This window comes from Netta rufina (genome assembly GCF_964035555.1).
Source record: "Netta rufina genome assembly, chromosome: 1".
Taxonomy (NCBI): domain Eukaryota; kingdom Metazoa; phylum Chordata; class Aves; order Anseriformes; family Anatidae; genus Netta; species Netta rufina.
The window spans coordinates 81880551-81898343 of record NC_140123.1 but is presented as its reverse complement, the minus strand read 5'-3'; the positions used below and the strand labels follow the sequence as shown (position 1 = coordinate 81898343).

The 17793-nt window shown below is 42.8% G+C and overlaps 1 protein-coding gene across 2 annotated transcripts in view; it reads left to right on the top strand.

Moving 5' to 3' along the window:
* The first annotated feature begins 1618 nt into the window (after positions 1 to 1618).
* RPS6KA3 (ribosomal protein S6 kinase A3) overlaps positions 1619 to 17793 on the top strand; it is a 75675-nt gene continuing 59500 nt past the window's right edge. The window contains exons 1-2 of one of the 2 annotated variants that reach the window (XM_084283384.1): positions 1619 to 1886; positions 13772 to 13828. In XM_084283384.1, the coding sequence (XP_084139510.1) occupies positions 1815 to 1886; positions 13772 to 13828 (129 nt within the window). In that variant the 5' untranslated portion in view covers positions 1619 to 1814. The remainder of the gene's footprint in view (positions 1887 to 13771; positions 13829 to 17793) is intronic. The other variant, XM_084283383.1, reaches the window with a different exon arrangement.

The window sequence follows — 17793 nt, the reverse complement described above, 5'->3', positions numbered from 1 at the left end:
TGAAGGAAGCCATCCTGAATTCTCTTCAACCTTTAACTCAAATTTCAATAGGGTTGTGTTGTAAGTTTTTTGTTTGTTTGTTTTGGTTGTATTTGTTTTGGGGTTGATTTTAGTTGTTTTGTTGTTGCTTTGCTGTGGTGGTGGTTTTGTTCGTTTTGTTGCTTGAGGACAGCGGAGAAGACAAAAACGGTAGAATTAGATTTTACCTAGATCTACTCCCCGGTCTAATTCACCACGTGGCAGCACAAGTAATTGCACCACTTCAAAAGGGAGGGTGATGCAAGTGAACAGGCAGTGAGCAAGGGGAGGGCACAGCTGCTTCTCCTGGCAGTAGCGAAGGCTTAAAGGGATCGTTCAACTCTGACCTTTTACTCCAGACATGAAAGCCTCTCAGCTGAAGCCTGATTCACCATGAGCAACTCCCCATCTACTCCTTCGTACCTCTTTGTAGACAGATATTTACGCTCACATAAATATAAAGTGGGATGAAAAAAATGCTACCCAGCAGAAACGGAAGTAGCCTGTGTTCACCACAATGACGTGTGCGTGGACAGGACATGCATTTGTGCACACACAAACAAACTGATTTTTAACTACCAGCACTCTAGCCGTGCCACACACACACACCAGAAAAAGGAAAATAAATAAATAAAAAAAAAATTTACCTGCTATCAAAGTTGGAACAGCACAAGTTACCTGTAAAATCTGGACATGCTTTGGTACAGCGGGGGCTGTTCAAAATGATGTAGCCCTCTCAAACACTGCTCTGAAAACTCTGGCTTTGATAACAAGATGCTTGACATCCGTACCCCTCCTCAGTCGCTGGTCTAATGTTTCAAGGATTCTTCTGCGTCAGCCAAACTATCTGATGTTGCAAAAGGGTGGGTGTTTATTACAGCGCTTAACATCTTAAGAGAACCGTATGAGACTGCATACATTTCTGAATCTCAGTATACGTTTAAGTCAAGTGTTTGTGTACTAGCTAGCAGCTGAGGATGAAAAGGAGTAAAATAGGCACTCCTTTCAGAACCTGTGGGGCTTTTTGACAGCTTTATCTTCACGTCTCATGGCCTGCAGAAATATGACTTATCTGCTCTGAGCTAACTCTTACTCACACAGCCCAACCGCCGCTCCAACGGCGTTGATTTAAGAGCAGGTTTCTGCATCTTAATTCCTTCCCCTCTTTGCCTAATGGTCCTCTGCACAGCACTACGTCTCCCTCGCTTGCCCCCAGCACCTCCATCCCCTCTTCTGTTTACACAGACAAACTTTTAGCCTGCCCCCCACCACACACTCCCCCGACTCATTTCCCTGAGCAGCGCCAGCCCTCGGCGGGGCTTTCTGACAGCCCTGCGGGTCACGGCTCGGCTCGAACCACGCTTAGCGGAGGTGACGGGCACAACCCTACAGAGGCACGGACTTCGGGGAGCCCCAGCCCGGCTGCTTAACGGGCGGGGGACCGGCGGGGACGAGCTAAAACCTCCAGCGGGCCCCTCCGCCGCCTCTCCCCCGGCACCTGCGGGGGCCGCCCCGCGGCGGGGCGCGCAGGCGCCGCTGGGCGGGCAGGTAGGGGCCGGGCGCCATGTTGTGAGCGGAAGCCGTGCCCGGGCGGCTGGGCCGGGGGGAGGGCGGAAGCGCGGCCCCGCCTGGCGGCGGGGAGGGACGGAGGGACAGCGGCTGCGGGCACCGCTCGCTCGCTGCCGCTACCGGAGCCAGAGCCGGAGCCGGAGCCAGAGCCGGCCGGGGCGTCCCGCGCCCTGCCGTAGGGCTCTCCGCCCCCGGAGCGCGGAGGCTGCGGGAGCGGCGCGGGGAAGATGCCCCTGGCTCAGCTGGCGGACCCCTGGCAGAAGATGGCTGTGGACAGCGCGGCCGAGAGCGGCGCGGAGGTACGGGGCAGGGGGGGGTGGGGGTGGAAAGTTGCGGGATGGGGGTCGGGAGCCGGCCCGCGCTGCCCCCCTCCGGGGCTCCGCGCTGCTCCCGGCCCGCGCTCTCCCTCCCTCCCTCCCTCCCTCCCTCCCCTTCCGCCCCCTGCCCCGGCGGGGAGCGACCTGCGGCCCTTTTGTTCCTCCTCAGGGGCTGGGGGCGGCTGCGGAGGGCCGAGAGGGGCCGGGGTCTGCCCCCCACCCCCCCGGTGCCCGTCCCACCCCGCGGGGTGCCGAGAGGGCGAGCGGGCGGGCGGGCTCCGTGCGCTCGGCGGCGGCGGCTGCGGGGAGCGTCCCCGGCAGGGAAGGCAGCGCCGTGCGGTTTCCTGCCCTTGTTAGGCAGTGCCTGCTCGCCGCCTGCCCCGCGATCATGTGAGCCGGCAGCCCGGGGGGTGCCCGCGGCTCCTTTGTGCTCTTTGTGCCCCCAGCGTGAGCCCACGGGGCTGGAGGCGCGGTGGCCGTGCTCGCCCTGCGGTCCCCCGGCTGCCCGCGGTGTTTCTGTGCGGGCTGATCGGGCTCGCACCTGGAAGGAAAGAGCCTCCCCTGACAGGGCAGCTTCCACCGGGCTCCGCTCCAGCTGACACGCAGCCAGCAGGCTCCGAGTGATGCCCAGCGTGAAGCCTGTGGGCTCAGGCCAGCCCCCGGCGATTAGTCCGAGGCTAGGACTTACTCCTTAGGTGAGCAGGGCGGCGAGGGAGGCCGATGTAAAGTTTCCGCGCTCTCGGAGGTATTTGTCCTTCTGGTGCTTGTCTGCTCCGAGTGACCGCAGCTCTGGGAGCCGAAGGAATCCGCAGTTCTCATCTGACAGAGCGAGCAGACCTTTAAGTTGCTGCCAGCTGCTGGGGCTGCCCGCAAGGAGTTGTGAAGCGGCTCGGTGACTGCTCCTTCTGAAGGGAGAGCAGCTACAGCAGTAGAGTGGTGCTCGGGGGAAGGTGGTGGGAGAGGTGTTTCTGAAAGACTGCTTAGGCTGAGGGTTTAGAGGAAAGATCTTCACTGCTGCTTCAGACATCCACCACACTTACCACCTGTGCTTGATATAAGTAATAATTTCTGGCTTTATATGCCAGAAAGGCAGCAAAATAGATTGCTCCATTTGAAATGTGTGTACACGCATGATCAATTGCACTTTGTTACTTGCTTTTTTAATATACTTCAGAACATGGTTTGTTTTTAAACCACTGCCATGAACTTCTTGAAAAAAGTGTATTCCCTCTTCCTAAATACATTAACACTTAAAAAATATCGACACATGTCTACGGTAGTTTATAAGACGCCTAAAAATTCTCCAGGATCACTAACAAAACGTGGGACAGCAACTGAGCTGACTGGTTTGCACCGTAAGGTGCTAGTCCAGAATAGATGACCAGCTCTTGAAAAGACCAGGCTGCACCTATAAAACTGTTTTAAACAAACCTCGAAAGGAAGAGTGAGGCTTAGAAAGGTTGCTTACTTGAAATTGTTTTTTTTAAGAGGAGATGTTCCGGTGAAAAGAGATATCTGTCAAATACATAAACAAATGACCTAAATACATAACTTAGAATTTCAATTTACATGTGTTGTGTTTATCCATAGTGTAGCAGTCTCATAATTACAGACCCTGTCCTGCAAGAGTGTCCTTGGGCAAAAATATTTTATACGTCCTCCTGGAAGCTCATTGTGATTTTAGTCATAGGTTGATAGTAGTAATGCCTTTAGCTGTAATAGTGAGGTAAAGAGTTTCCACTAACGTTTCAGATGTGCTGACACAGCTCTTGTAACACCATCTTATCCACGTGGAATTATGAATTACTGAGCTTTAAAACTCAGCTCAGACACTTCCTTTGTCTTAACAACTCTCTGGAGTTTTATATTGGATTTTTTTTTTTTAATTTGCTTCCCAGTGAAACCCCGTATTCAGTTGTATGCCGCTACCACTGAGGGGGTGATTTGCTGTGATAAGTGAGCAAATTCAGTAGGAGGAATACAGTACCTTTAACTAGCATTAGTTTTTCAGACAGCGTAGTTAACCATCAACAGCCATTGCAACTGAGGTGTACAGGACAGCAGATCTGTAAAACGTGGTCCTTCTTAAGATAAAATGCAAACAGTTCTTTAGATAAGATATGGATTTCTAGTTTTCAGAACTCAGTTGCAGGATTTCTGTTTCAACAGTTACAAATAATTTGGTGATTTACAGTGCATCTCTGACAGTGTTTTCAATGTGTAAACTTGTTGAACAATGTAATTTAAAGGAGATATATTAACTACTGTGGGATTTTTTTTAACATTTCTTGTTTTAAATCAGAGCACCTTGAAAGCCCATAGAATTATACTGTCTTTTATTGACTCAGGGCTGACTCAAGATCTGTAACAAGCACAGGTTTGTTTTTCATGGTGAAAATGTGCCTGTTTTTTCAAGCCATCTGCTTTCAAGCAAATTAAGTATTGATGATTTGAATTTGTATTTGGATGTCTGAATAAGTAGCCTGAACCTCTGATCTGTACTCCCAGCTATGCATATTAATGTCGACTGGAGGAGAATGAATACAGTTACAGCAGCCAAGTTTTGGACACCAGTATGTTGAAAGAGTTGGCCATGATAAGGAGATATCGCTTGCTAGGCATCCAGGGAAGCATTTGTGCCATCTATCTTTAGGAGTTTTAATTTAGGTGCTCTAAATTGGCTGTGGAGAAAGTTCAGTTTTTTCCGCTGCCCTCTATAGAGGATTTATCATCACCTATTTAGGTACCTAAATAGAAGGTGTGAATTCTCTTTCTCAGAAATCCTTGTTTTTAGCTCCTGTATCCAGAATTTTATGAATCTTACACAAGACAATAGGTGCGAGCATTTAAGGGTCAAGTTGCTGCTTAAAAGAATCCAGCACGATGTAATTTTGGCTTTGTAATTCAGTTCTGATGTCAGTGTGACATTTCTTAAGTCGATGTATAGCTCTGGCCTGGACTCTGAAGTTCATCGGGTTTCTTGCTGCTGAGGCCAGGCAATCATCTGCTGGTTGTGATCCCCTCTGTACACCCTGTGCTGGTGTGTGTGCAATCGGTGCTAGACTTGTGCTCCACCACAACGGAGGCTGGATTTACAGTAAATTCTCGTGCAGTTCAGACAGACAAACAGCTGGAATGCTGAAGCAGGATCACCTAAAGGGGCTGGTCTGTGTGCGTTTTGGAGGCCATTCGTCATCTCTCCCTTGCAGTAAGAATTCCCAGCAGTGTCCTCACAGCACTCAGCTATCGCTTCTGATGCAGGGCTGGTGTCCGTACGGTGGGTTCTGAGGTGTGGTGGTATTTTTTTCAGATCTGTCAAGTGAAATTTTCTTACTGTGTGTCAGAAGTGACGAATGGCAGTATAATTCTCATCTAAATAAGCAGTTTACCCAGTATTCAGCAAACTACTGTGATAGAGACGCAGATAGCAGTTGCTATATATATGTAAATACTGACTTGAAAAACATACTATCTGCATGAAAGATATTTAGGTGTTTTTTCAGCCCTTCAGATCCTTAATGGCATGATTTTTACCTGTAGAATTTTTCAGTTTAGCAAATTACTGCTAAATGTGGTGTGGCAGAGAGATCTTGCTGTTGGATGGGTGGGACAGGAGGGGGCAGCTGCTTTGCTCAGCACCTCCACGCAGTGCTGCACGTTGGTTTCCTCATGGAAGCTTTGATTTCTCAGATTGCTCTCTAAGTTTTCCTAGGGCATTGGCAGCTCTTAGCTCACAATTGTTTTTTCCGTTGTCATGTACATAATATTTCTTGCCACAGTTGGGCATTTAACGCGCAGTAGATGGAAGCTGGCTGACGTGCTTGAAGGGTCATACTAATTGTAGTCGTTTTCCATTCACAGTGCTTCACTTAGATTTACAATGATAGACAGACTAAGGTGGACATGGCATTATCTCTGCATATCAAAAAATATTAGCTTTATGAGTTGATTGATCCTGGGAACTGGCCAAGTTACCAACTTTAAGAACTCGTGCAATACACTGGTTTTGTTATTAAGATATAATTCATTGCAGTATTTCAATAGTAAAACACTTAAGCAGCTCTTCAGGCAACAGCAAAACCTTGTGGCTGTTTGTTTCCATTGTAGTGACTTCTCGTGGGGAAATAATTTAACCAGTAAAACTGGAGACGTTTCTCTTCAGGGAATTTTTATGTTTAGGCCAACTAAAGTGGTTAATTATTGCAAGTATTGTGCTAGATACTTGCATGCATGATGCCATGCTACTTATTCTCTCCTTACACTTGGAAATAAAACAAAACTCCTCATCCATTGGAAGGGGGGGGGGGGAAGTCCTGTTTAACAGATGGGAAAATGAGGTGCAACATCTTAGTGACTCTGTCTAGTGTAATTCCTGGGGTCTGTTCTAGATCTAGGAGATGAGCGCTGGTTTCCAGGGACCCACTCCAGCGGCTCAACCACAAAGTTACTGCTAGCTGTTCTTATCAGTAACAGATACCATATGCTCCCTTTGATGCAAGGAACCCCCTGTGGTATGCTTAATGCTCTGCTTAACTCTTTTTGGAGGATATGTTCTCTCTCTTTTTTTTTTTTTTTTTTTTTTAAATTGAGTGACACAATTGGATCGTGTAAAAAGTAGCATGTGTCTCCTAAATGACATTATCATCATCTAAGTCTGTTTTCTGACGTAACTTTGAAGGTTCCAGGTCTTTTATTAACATTTAATTTCAAGCATTAACTTACTGGAACAGTTTGTGTTTACTGTATGCAGAAGATGTGAGGCAATGGTTTTCTGTCATGCTTTTAAGTGTCCAGCAAATCATAGCTTTGAAAAATGCCTTTTGTTCTTCCTGAAGCCAAACTTGTTTGTCCCGAAGGCTCAGAAGTTAGTGGTTTCTTGATGTAATTAGATCACGATTAATATTATTTATGTTATTTCTTGTAACTTGGTTGCCAAATTAGTTACTGTTAGAACTCAGACTCGCACGTTAATTTCTTTCACTCACAGAGGAGTATTCCTTCTCCTGTCCTCCAGCATTGCTCCACAGGCACCTTGGAAATCCATGATTTTAGGAAGTAGTGAAGTTGTTCCACACCTTAGTCTGTCTTCCAGAGTCTATTAAAATGGCTAAGTGACAAAATGAGCAGAAATGGGTGATACTTTCCCTGACATCAACTAAATTTCAGCCTCTGACATTAATCATAAGAGACCATAAGAAGCCCACTCTCCCCTTGGGAAGGAGCCAGGCAGGCACGGGGGGCTTTGGTGGGCCCTGCTGTGCAGCAGGCTGTGATGCAAAGTGTTTCTGCTTCCTGGTGCGACTACAGACTGCAGTGGGACCGTGTGCTGGAGGTGCTTGGGGCACTGGTAGCAGCAGGGAAGGGGTTCATGCTGCTTTCCTGCGTGTGGCAGTGGTCTGGATGTATTGACGTCAGTGATTTCTGCCTGCTTATCTCTTCCTTTTTGAAGCAGATGAACAGATAATAGGTGGTGTGTGTTTTACTAATGCTGCTGAACCTCTGTGTTATGGGCAATAATTTGTCTCCCATGTAGGTAGGGAACTAAATGAAAATCACTCATCCCTCTTTTATTTTCTCTCCTGAGCAACTGAACATATGTAATTTGGAGCTTGTTTTAGCTATAGAAAGCAGTTGGCCTGGACAAAGGTTTTATGATACTATATGTTTGGCATCTTGGATAATGCCATGCAACTTGCCTGGCTTGAAGCTGAGTTAATTCAGGGAATTAAAGTCACTGAAAGCTGCAAACTCTTTTTTAGTTCTCTTTTGTCACCTAGCTTGGCACAGGGCTGGCCAAATGCCAAGAGCAATTTAGTAGGAAAGGGACTGCTTTTCTGTGGCAGCTAGGCCACAGTCATACTCGAGTCGTATTTGTACTCTGTACTTCTGAGTCATGAGATAAGTGGCACTGTAAAGTAGATAAAGTTCAGGTTAAAGTTGTCCAAGTATCATAACTTTAGGAAGTTATTGGGCTCCATACCCAAATAATGTCTGTTAATGGCTTGTGTCTGAGCTTGCTTGCCTGCAGAAAGGCAAATGTTGGAAGTCCTGCCGCTGCTCCTAACACTCAGCAAAAAATCAGTCACCTCAGTTGATAAAGTTTATAGGGAATTATGTGCAATTAATGGAAGTTGAAGTAGCAGAGTTTTATGTAAAGAAGTACTAGCAGTATTTTTTTCATAAAAATAAGCACTTGCACCTTTTTGTTTTTGTGGAAATTAAAGAAGTTTTTTCAACTCCTTTGTACTATTTTTAACAGTATATGCAAAATACATTGAATGTATACGATGAGACAACAGCTAAAGAAAATCTGAGATGATAGCTCACATAATTAGCCTTATTCAGGTTAGGATTAAGGTAAGTGCTTTGGATGTGTGTGGTTCCCTAGCAGGGGAGTTAGGGCATGAGTCAATTCAGGTTCTGTTAAGGCCCTAGATTTTAGTTAAGAACTAAAATTAATCTTCAGTAAAGAAGTCTTTACAATCTAAGAAGGAGTTACACATAAACATCTTGAGTGATGTTTTAGGAATAGCTGATCACGCTTTGGTGCGCTGAGATAGGTTGGATGACCTCTCAAGGTCCCCTCAGTCTATTTTCAACTATTTTTCTGTGGACCTAAGAATTTTTTCTCAGAGTTTCTAAGCATTGCTGCTTAGAATAGCAAGTTTAAGCATGTGCAGCTTGAAAGGCTTTTACTGAATATAGTTCCACGCAGTGCCTTCTTTTACCAGCAGCAAATTTGTTATGAACGTTTCAGAGGGAACACCGCATTTTGTGCTGCTTTGAAACAAGCCGGAAGCTTTGTTACAGCTTCACTCAGGTCAGGGATTGCGGGGTTCTTGAACTGTGTTTGCCAGTTGAGTCCCCTGAAAACACCAGAGAGCAAAAGGTCTTGGATCTGCGTATGATCAATATTCTATTGGATAAATGATACAGAAAATGGATTTAGAAACATTTATTTTTGGTATCTTAAACTTGGTTTTCAGAAGGTTTAGAGGAAATAAAAAGTTTTCATTAAATTCTGTAACTGGTGAAAATTGTTGGGTAAGTTTGAAGATTTTGGTAGGTAAAAACTAGGAATTACCTGGGAGAATCTTCAGACATTCAGGTAACTTACCTAAATTCTCCTTCCAAAGAGTAATTAGATTATCACCTACGTCACATACTAGCCTTTTATAGTTTCTAACTACTGATTTTTACACCGTGTGATTCAGACCTCTTATCTTGTCTGCTTATTTACGCACTTAAAATGTCATCCTGCATTGATTTACGGTTCGTAAGTCTTTATTTGTACACTTGTAAACTCTAAGACTATAGCACTTTTGTTTTACAACATCTTAATTAGTGTGTATAGTTCTGCTAAAAGGCACCAATTACATGGAATATTCAGTAGTCATATAATATGCTGAAGTCCACTAGTAGTAGACTGGTTACTGATTTATATGCTCAAGCCTAATATTAATCGTTAGGGAATACTAAGATTAATGGAAGAAAAATTGTACCAAAAGCAATAACTGCTGTTATTTTCATAAGGGTATTTAAAACAACTGACAAATGGAGTTGGGAGGAAAAAGTTAAAATGTTTGGCAGAGAGGCTACTTAAGCATCCTAAAATAATCTAGCAATAGTCTAAACACAGAACAAAGATGCTCTGGGGAAGGAAGAGGTTATGTGTTGGTGTTTAATATTCAACAAGCTTCATGGTCAAACACACATTCTTCAGGAAGAAAATAATAAAATCTATTAAAACTGTATGTAAAAACATCCAGATCAGAGAAGTCCATATTAACAAAACTTTGATTTGCAAGGGCAATGTAAGAATGGAGATACCAAACTAAATCTATAAACTTTAAGTGTATACTAAGTGTATACTGTCTGTAACGATACTGATGAAAATAATAGGAAAAATAGGAGAAGTGAGCACTACAGGACACAAATGTTTTGTCTACTTAATATTTCAATTAGTGATTTAGATACTTGTAAAGAACTGTGTAGTGGGAATGATGGGTACCTAACATTATTATTAAATAAGGTATTCTGTGCTAAATTGCAAATGCCAAATTGCAGTTACAGATGCTCTTTCAGGTATTTTACGTACGAGATTACAAACACAGATCCAGTGCCAATCAGTTGAATGTTCCTGTTTTATTGTGCAGATGCCCAAGTTTGTACTGTTGCAAACTTGATTATAACTAAGGTTGACATTCATATACCAACTGGCTGATGCAGGTTCTCTAAGGATTGTCTGCTTTATGCCTGGTCAGGGAACCTGAAGGATCTCCTTTGTGTTCCTGTCTACATGCCTTCAGGAAAATTGCTGGAACCTAACTGTATTTAAGTATTCTACCAACTTAATGAAATGTGGCAACAGGTTTAAAAGCTTTGGGGAATGAAATTTACCTCCAACAACAGGGCTGTTTCCACTGGAAGTTAGAGTAGGAAATTGTATTGTAGTGGACTGGATAGCATTTTATAGATTACCTTTATAAGGGGTGTGTGCCCTCACTTCAGTGGTGTAATTTGAACGCTGACATGTTTAGGTGATAAGTAGAAGTTTTTTGTAGACCTTTTATATTGTTTTTATTACAGTTCTCTTGTGCTGTCATCTGAAACACCTGGTAACTTTTGGAGTTAGGGTACTGGAAATAACCAGATATTTGGTCTATTCTGCTTGCTTGGCATCCCTGCTACAGCAACGGTGCAGCTGAAGAATAATCAAGGTCTAGAGTCTTTTGAAATAAATCAATCTGTGCATGTAAAAGATGCATTCAGCCTTCTCTTACCCTGTATTCTTCAGACTATTATATCTAGTCCCAGTCTGTTATCTCATTGAGACGTGTCCTTGGCTCTAATTAAATACTAGAGCAAGTTCAGCCTAGCAAGAGGGAACTTATTTCATTCACTCACCTCTTAAGCATGCTGCTGATTTTGTTCCTCAAAGTGTTTAAATATTGTCACTTCCAATGTGAACTTTTTGGCTTTACATCTTAACTCTTCAGAAATGCAGTACAGTTTGTGGACCTTCTGAATACACAGCTGCTTTCTATTTAGTAGTATCTCAACTAACAACAACAAACCATAAATCACATCTACATATTCTTCTTTACCTTACATGGCTCAGGCTGTTCCAAGCAAAACTGGTTCTACCATCCAGTGATTCCTTAGCATAATCATTGTTTGGGGAGACTTGTTTAAAAAGATCTTGCTAATCTGGTGATCTGGCTCAGACACGGCTGCATAGCATACATGCTGACTTCTTGAGTTTGTTCGTGCTGCCAGCAAGCGTGTTTGGAATCCATTTATTGAATTCATGTGAAAAGTAACTGGAAGCAATGCAGGATTAGACAGGGAAACCAGATTGTACAACCCAGTTTATCTGTGATGCGAAAACTTTCTGCTTTTTGTTTCTTCTGGTAGACTGATGTTGAAGTCAGTGGGGTTACAGATTAGAGCTGTCTCAAAAAGCAGTTGATCTCAATTTTTTTGTCTTCAAAGAGAGGTTTGTCTCAAGTTTCTTGAAAGTGTTCCACTTTCAACTATTTTATAGTTGCCTTAAAATAGTAAGAGTGAGATCTTAAGGCTTAATGTTTAGTAACGTCTTACTTAACCTGCAGTTAATGTACATTATTTTTCAGTGGAATGACTTGTAGCAGAAGTCACTGTTTCTGCATGTGGAGTCAGTTTAGAGCAGATGGCTTTGATACACAAGTTGCCCTAGTTTAGGCCCCTGAGTTTAGCCATCATTAGTTGTCAGGACATTATAAACTCCTCCTTTCAGGCTGAAGTCAATTGTCTTGTTCTGCTGTTTTTCTGCTTGTTTTTTTTTTTTTTTTTTTTTTTTTTTTCCTATTGACGAGATCCTCTGGAAGCTATCTTGTGGCATGAATAGAGTATAGAGATATGTAGCTAAAATGCAAATGCTAATTTAACTTTTATGTATGCCATAGATTTGAGAAAAGGGAAAGTCTGTGACTTGATAGAAATGGCATATGTATAAACAATTATGCTTCCTTGTAAACAAGCTTTATTGAAAACGCTCGTTTCTGTAACTTAGATAAGCTGGTGTTCTTATGGTCTTCTGTTTGATAATTTCATTTTTTTTGTGTATCTTAAAGAAGACTAATACGATCTCTGCTATTATACTCTAAGCAGAAGATACTGCAGAAAGGGAAGCTTAGGTTCTTTGGAACATTGTCTTAGCAAATAACCCCTAACTGTACAATTAGAAGATATATTCTGACTGCTCTTAACTGCGAATTTAATAAAAATAGTAACCTGTAGTAACCTGTGAAAGTAACTTGTAACCTCTGTGGTAACATGTGAAGCTGTTTTTTACTACTCCTTCCTTCATGGAAACATGGTGTCTAACCAGAAGTCTCTAAAATCTTCCCAAAGTCAGTTCAGATGAGAAAATGGCAGTGTTATCATGTGAGCTCTGCACTGGAGACAGAATCAGCTGGGCCCTCTCCTTTCCTCCCATTAAAATAAAAAAAAAATAAATAAATAAAAATAAAAATTTAAAAAAAAAAAAGCCTGTGATATATTTGGGTATATATTTGGGCAATCCATAATTCTCATAGTCTAGCTTTATCCAGTTGTATCTTTCAGCAAAAAATGCACAGGGAAAAACTTGTTAGGAAGCTGGTAATCGTCATTTGGTATGTTTGGCATATCTGAAGGCTGCAATTCGTAAGTTGCTGAGGTTTAATCTGTTTTTTTCATAGAAAATATTCTCCAGCCACTTGCAAGCCAGAAGACTGTGTTGATCAGCAGCTGTTACAGCAGAACACAAGGAAGGTTCCACCCAAGAAGTCTGTTGAAAAACGGAACTGTGGGAAGGAACTTGCAGGACGAAACTCAAATCTCTGAACCCTGCTTAGCAGCTTTTCGTAGCTTTCTGGCATTTAGAAAATATGTGTCCATGTAACTTTTTCAGTAGATAAAGTTCTGTGAAAATAGATTAATTAGGCTTTGTGTTCTTTGGGAAAACAATGCAAAAATGGAAAAAACTTTGCCTCCACTGGTACTGGAGGACACGGCTATTTGGGGTATTTTTTCATTTGTTTCAAAAAGAACGTTAAATTTTGTAAAACTTTAAGAGCAAGCAAAGATTTAAAGCCCCAGGTGATATTCTTTACCACACCTTAGGAAACATATTTTTCCTTACAGCTTGCTAATATACATATCACTCTAAGTCTTTCTGGGAAAAAATGCCACTGAGAGATTCCCCAAGTAGTAACCACTGCCAAGGAAAAGAAAGCATTTGTTAACCAAGAAGGCATTTAGGCTTTTTCACATTTGAAAGCTTTTTAGAATGGTCTTTAGGAATGTACTAAAAGTAGTGAGTGGACCGTTTTGTTAGCCAGCAACTGTAAGCATTTGTAGTTTTTTATAAGTATATAGTGTAGTTATAAATGGTCTTGTAGTACTCATGGCAGAGTAAGGACTGACTGTTGCCACACAAGGTACTAGTCTAAAAAAGAACCTGTTTATCTGTTCTTTGATGTGGCTTTTTGCTGCTCAGTCTCTATTGGATTTATTTGCTTTTGAAGAGGTTGTAGTAATAGAAAATAATCTCTAGCTTTGTAGTAGTCAGACTTAAAATGCCAAGTTGTTTTACATGTTTCTTACTGTGACTTCATCCGATTCGGTCGTACATAAGGATCAGAGTGGCATGGCACCATGTGCCAGCCATAGGCAGCCTTTTGTGCCCACTTCCAATGATTCATTTTTTTGTTTTGTTTGACAATATGTTGAAGAGAACTCTTGACCCTATAGAGGAACATGCTGTATAAGCCCATCAGCAACGTGTATTTCTGTAGCTGGATTCAGCACCTCTGTTAACTTGCTGTGTCTGTTTTTTACAGAATGGACAGCAAATTGTGGATGAACCTATGGGAGAAGATGATATCAACCCACAAACTGTGAGTAAAAGATGGTTGTAATAAAGATAGTACTGTATTATGGCACACTGGTATCACAGTTTGCAGGCACTGTTGTTTAGGCTTACTTGACAAGAAGCTTACTTAAGCCAATTTAGGATCCTGATACTTTTAAGAGTTCTTTATCACTGGCTCTTGTCTGATGTGGTATCCTACTGTTTGTTCTGATGAACTTTCATGCTTTCCATACTATTTTTAGTATGAGGTAGAAAGCACAAAACTGAATATGGTAGAAATTATAATTGGACTGGGGAGTGAGAAGTCTTGAAAGTAAAATGTGGCTACGTAGAGCATTCCTGAACAAGGAGGGAGGTTGAGTTCCTCTGTTCTTATCCTTGCAAACCTTAAAACTGGTGGTTCTTTTTTTTTTTTTATTGCTCACTTTTTCCTAGTGCCAGTGAGCAAAGCACTTCATTGCCTTCTGTTAGTCTCATCAGTGCATAGGTGAAAATATTCTACATCTGTGAGTTCCAGAGTGTGCTTTATTAATAGTTAAGATTTCAGTTGTGGTCATGTCACAACAAATGATTCTCTCATGGTTAAATTCCACGTAGATTCCATTGCAGATGCATGTGTGTTTACTGTATGAAATCTGATTCTTTCAGAGTGACGGCATATACCATAGCTTCTCCCCGTCTAGTTTGGTGTGTAAGGTGTACAGCAGCTCTCGCCTTTGTTTTTTCTGTACTGTTGGGAGATTTTTTGGCAGTGTTTGTCTATGCTGTTTCATTGTTAGCATTGGTCATTTCTTATTTTCTTTCTTGACCTGTGCGAAACTAGAATATTTGCATAATAAGTCTTTATTAACCTGGAAGATTTTCTGCGTCCTTTCCACATAGATTATTAGGATTATACTAAACCAAGACATTAAGTTTTAAGTCGTCTTTCTGTGTTTGTTTCCAGCTGAAAAGTTTAGATATGTCTCTCTGGAGTGCATTCAAGAATAGCAAAGCTAGTCAGTTGAGGCACAGTGGTTTCTTAATTCTTTTCTTTGTGGGTTCCAGTTTTGCTCTTCTGATGCTATTTTGGCTACTTGATGTGGAAAAGAACTTCTGTTTATTAGTTCAGAGCTAACAAATCTAAAGGGATCCAGAAAAGTTTGTAGAGAGATACTTGAAGATGAAAGCTGTAGGTGTCAGTTTAGCTGGTGACTTAAGACCGTTCTCTCTTGGATGAGTTGCTAAATTCTGAAGCATGCACAGTAGAAACTTTCATAGTGGAAGAAGAGCCAAAGGCTAAGGCTGAACTATTAATACAGATCTGACGTGTTTGCTGTAAATCAATCTGAAGAGTAAACAGAGTGCTTTGAACCAATACGTTGTGAAGTACTTACTGGAACAAAGTGGTCCTTCTGAGCTTGAACTGGCAGGTGAACACAAAAAGAAGTATCTATCCTTTTTCTTTCTTCCCCATAACTTTTTTTAATTTCAGTTATCCATAAATTATAAAGGCCTGTACCTTAGTCCTCCCTGCTTTTCAGTTTCAGTAGTCTTTCAAGGGAAGACCCAGGGTGAGGAAGGACCATGAAGCTGCGGTTTCTTTTGCTCTTGTTATTGAGAGGCATTAGTCAGACATTCTTAACCCAGGCTTTTTGAACATAGGGCTGGCTGCTAAAGATCACAGTCCAGAAGGTTCATACGTAATCTGTAGAAGGTCCTTATCTTCATATCAGACTTGCAGTTTACAAAATCTCGTGATGTGGAGATATGAGTGACTTCAAGTTTCTTCATGTAATCCCTGTGACTTTCTCAGCAAAGAAGGCAACTTTAGTATTTATCTGGAGTTTTGTGTCAGACAGCACTAGCTGACCGGTAGACTTGGTGATAAAAGGGCCTTACTGATAAAACACAATTTTTGGAACTCCAGATATGGTTGAGGTATCATAGAATCACAGAATGGTTTGGGTTGGAAGGGACCTTAAAGATCACCCAGTTCCAACCCCCCTGCCATGGGCAGGGACACCTCCCACCAGACCAGGTTGCCCAAAGCCCCATCCAGCCTGGCCTTGAGCACCTCCAGGGATGGGGCACCCACAGCTTCTCTGGGCAGCCTGTGCCAGGGCCTCACCACCCTCCGAGTGAAGAATTTCTTCCTTATATCCAATCTAAATCTATCCACTTTCAATTTAAAGTCATTACCCCTTGTCCTACCCCTACACCCCCTGACAAAGAGTCCCTCCCAACTTGCCTGTAGGCCCCCTTTAGGCGCTGGAAGGCCACTATAAGGTCCTAGTGGAGCTTTCGCTTCTCCAGGCTGAACAACCCCAACTTCCTCAGCCTGCCTTCATAGGAGAGGAAGTACAACATATTGGAGTTCATATGCTGATACTGCACGTTGTGCAGACCTCAGCTTGTGATTTAGATGGTCAAACCTCTTTCCATCTATGCAAATGGGTATAATTACAACCTGCATAGCAGCTTACCTTTCTGCTGAAGTTGTGAGCAGAGCCATTTTAGATAATCAGTGAGTTGTCTTTTCCATGCTTGCGTAGCGGTAGTAAATGTAGCTCTTAAGCTGATGTGAAAAGTCAGAGATTGAAAGCCTGTGCTATGTAACCACTTCTGATTCCTCCTCACAGCATGCAGGGCTCCTATGTCTTTAACACAGGGTGAAGAAACAAAGGATGTGCTCACAGGTGACTCGGAAGTAGTGCGGTGTTAGAGTTGAAGGAATATAATAAGGCAACAGCAAAAGGGGATCGTTTGTTCTACGTATTCTGCATAACGTAGGCTATAGTGCTTACTTGAATTCTTTTTTTATCTAAAATGTTTCTTTCGGAAAAAATATTCAGTTTCAGTTGAAATCTTAGTAACAGTGATGAATGAGCTCAAATACTCATTGATATATTCTGACTATTGCCATTTCTTGATAACATTTTATTTATTTTTATTAACTTCACCTTCTACCTGTGAGCCTTTTTGTTACACGTTTATCCACTAAAATGATATTTTCTGTAGTATTATATTGGGTTTACATAACAAGGTTTTAGTAGTGGAAGGGGTGGCCTCTCCTGAGAAGAGACTGGGGGTTATCCCCATGCTAGATAGCTGGTTCCAAAACACAACCACTGCTGGTTATTGCTGGGCCCATCGGTGATTCTCATGGTGCCTCTGTGATGACATATTTATGGAAGGGTTAAAAAAATGTTGAGCAGCAGTAGTGAGAGAGGAGTGACGAAAAATGTGAGGAAACAACTCTTGCAAAGATCAGTGAAGAAGGAAGGAGAAAAGGCACTCCGTGTCAGAGCAGAGATCCCCTAGCACTCAATGGAGAAGACTGTGATAAAGTCCGTGGTGAAGCTGCCCATGAAGGACCATGTTGGAGCAGGTACCACACTGCAGGCCGTGGAGGACCCCAAACTGAAGCAGGTAGAGATACCCTGGAGGAAGCTGCAGCCATGCAGTAACAGGCTCCTGGCCTATGGAGAGGAGCCCATGGCTGTAGTAGGAGGTCTGACAGGAGCTGTGGCCTGTGGGATGCCCACACTGGAGCAGTCTGTTCCTGAAGGTCTGCATCCCCTGGAAGAGACCCATGCTTGGGGCAGTCAGTGTTTCATGGTAGGGATCCCACGGTGGAGCATAAGAGAAGTATGAGGAAGGAGCAGCAAAGACAAAGTGTTGGGAACTGACCGCAACCCCCATTCCCAACCCCTTGTGCTGTTCAGGGGTCACAGGGAAGAAGGATGTGGAAAAGTAAGGAGTGAAGTTAAGAGTTAAGCCTGGAAATAAGGTGTTTTTAGTTTTGTCTTTTGTTTCTTGTTATCCTACTCTATTTTTGATTGGCAATAAATTGATCTTCCCCCAGCAGTCTGTTTTGCCGATGACAGTGAATGGTAGACTATCTCCCTGCCTTTATTTCAACCCACAAGCTTTCGTACCTCTTATTTTCTTCTTCTGTGCCCTTGATAAGGGGGAGCAAAAGCATGACTTGGTGGGTATCGGGCAGCC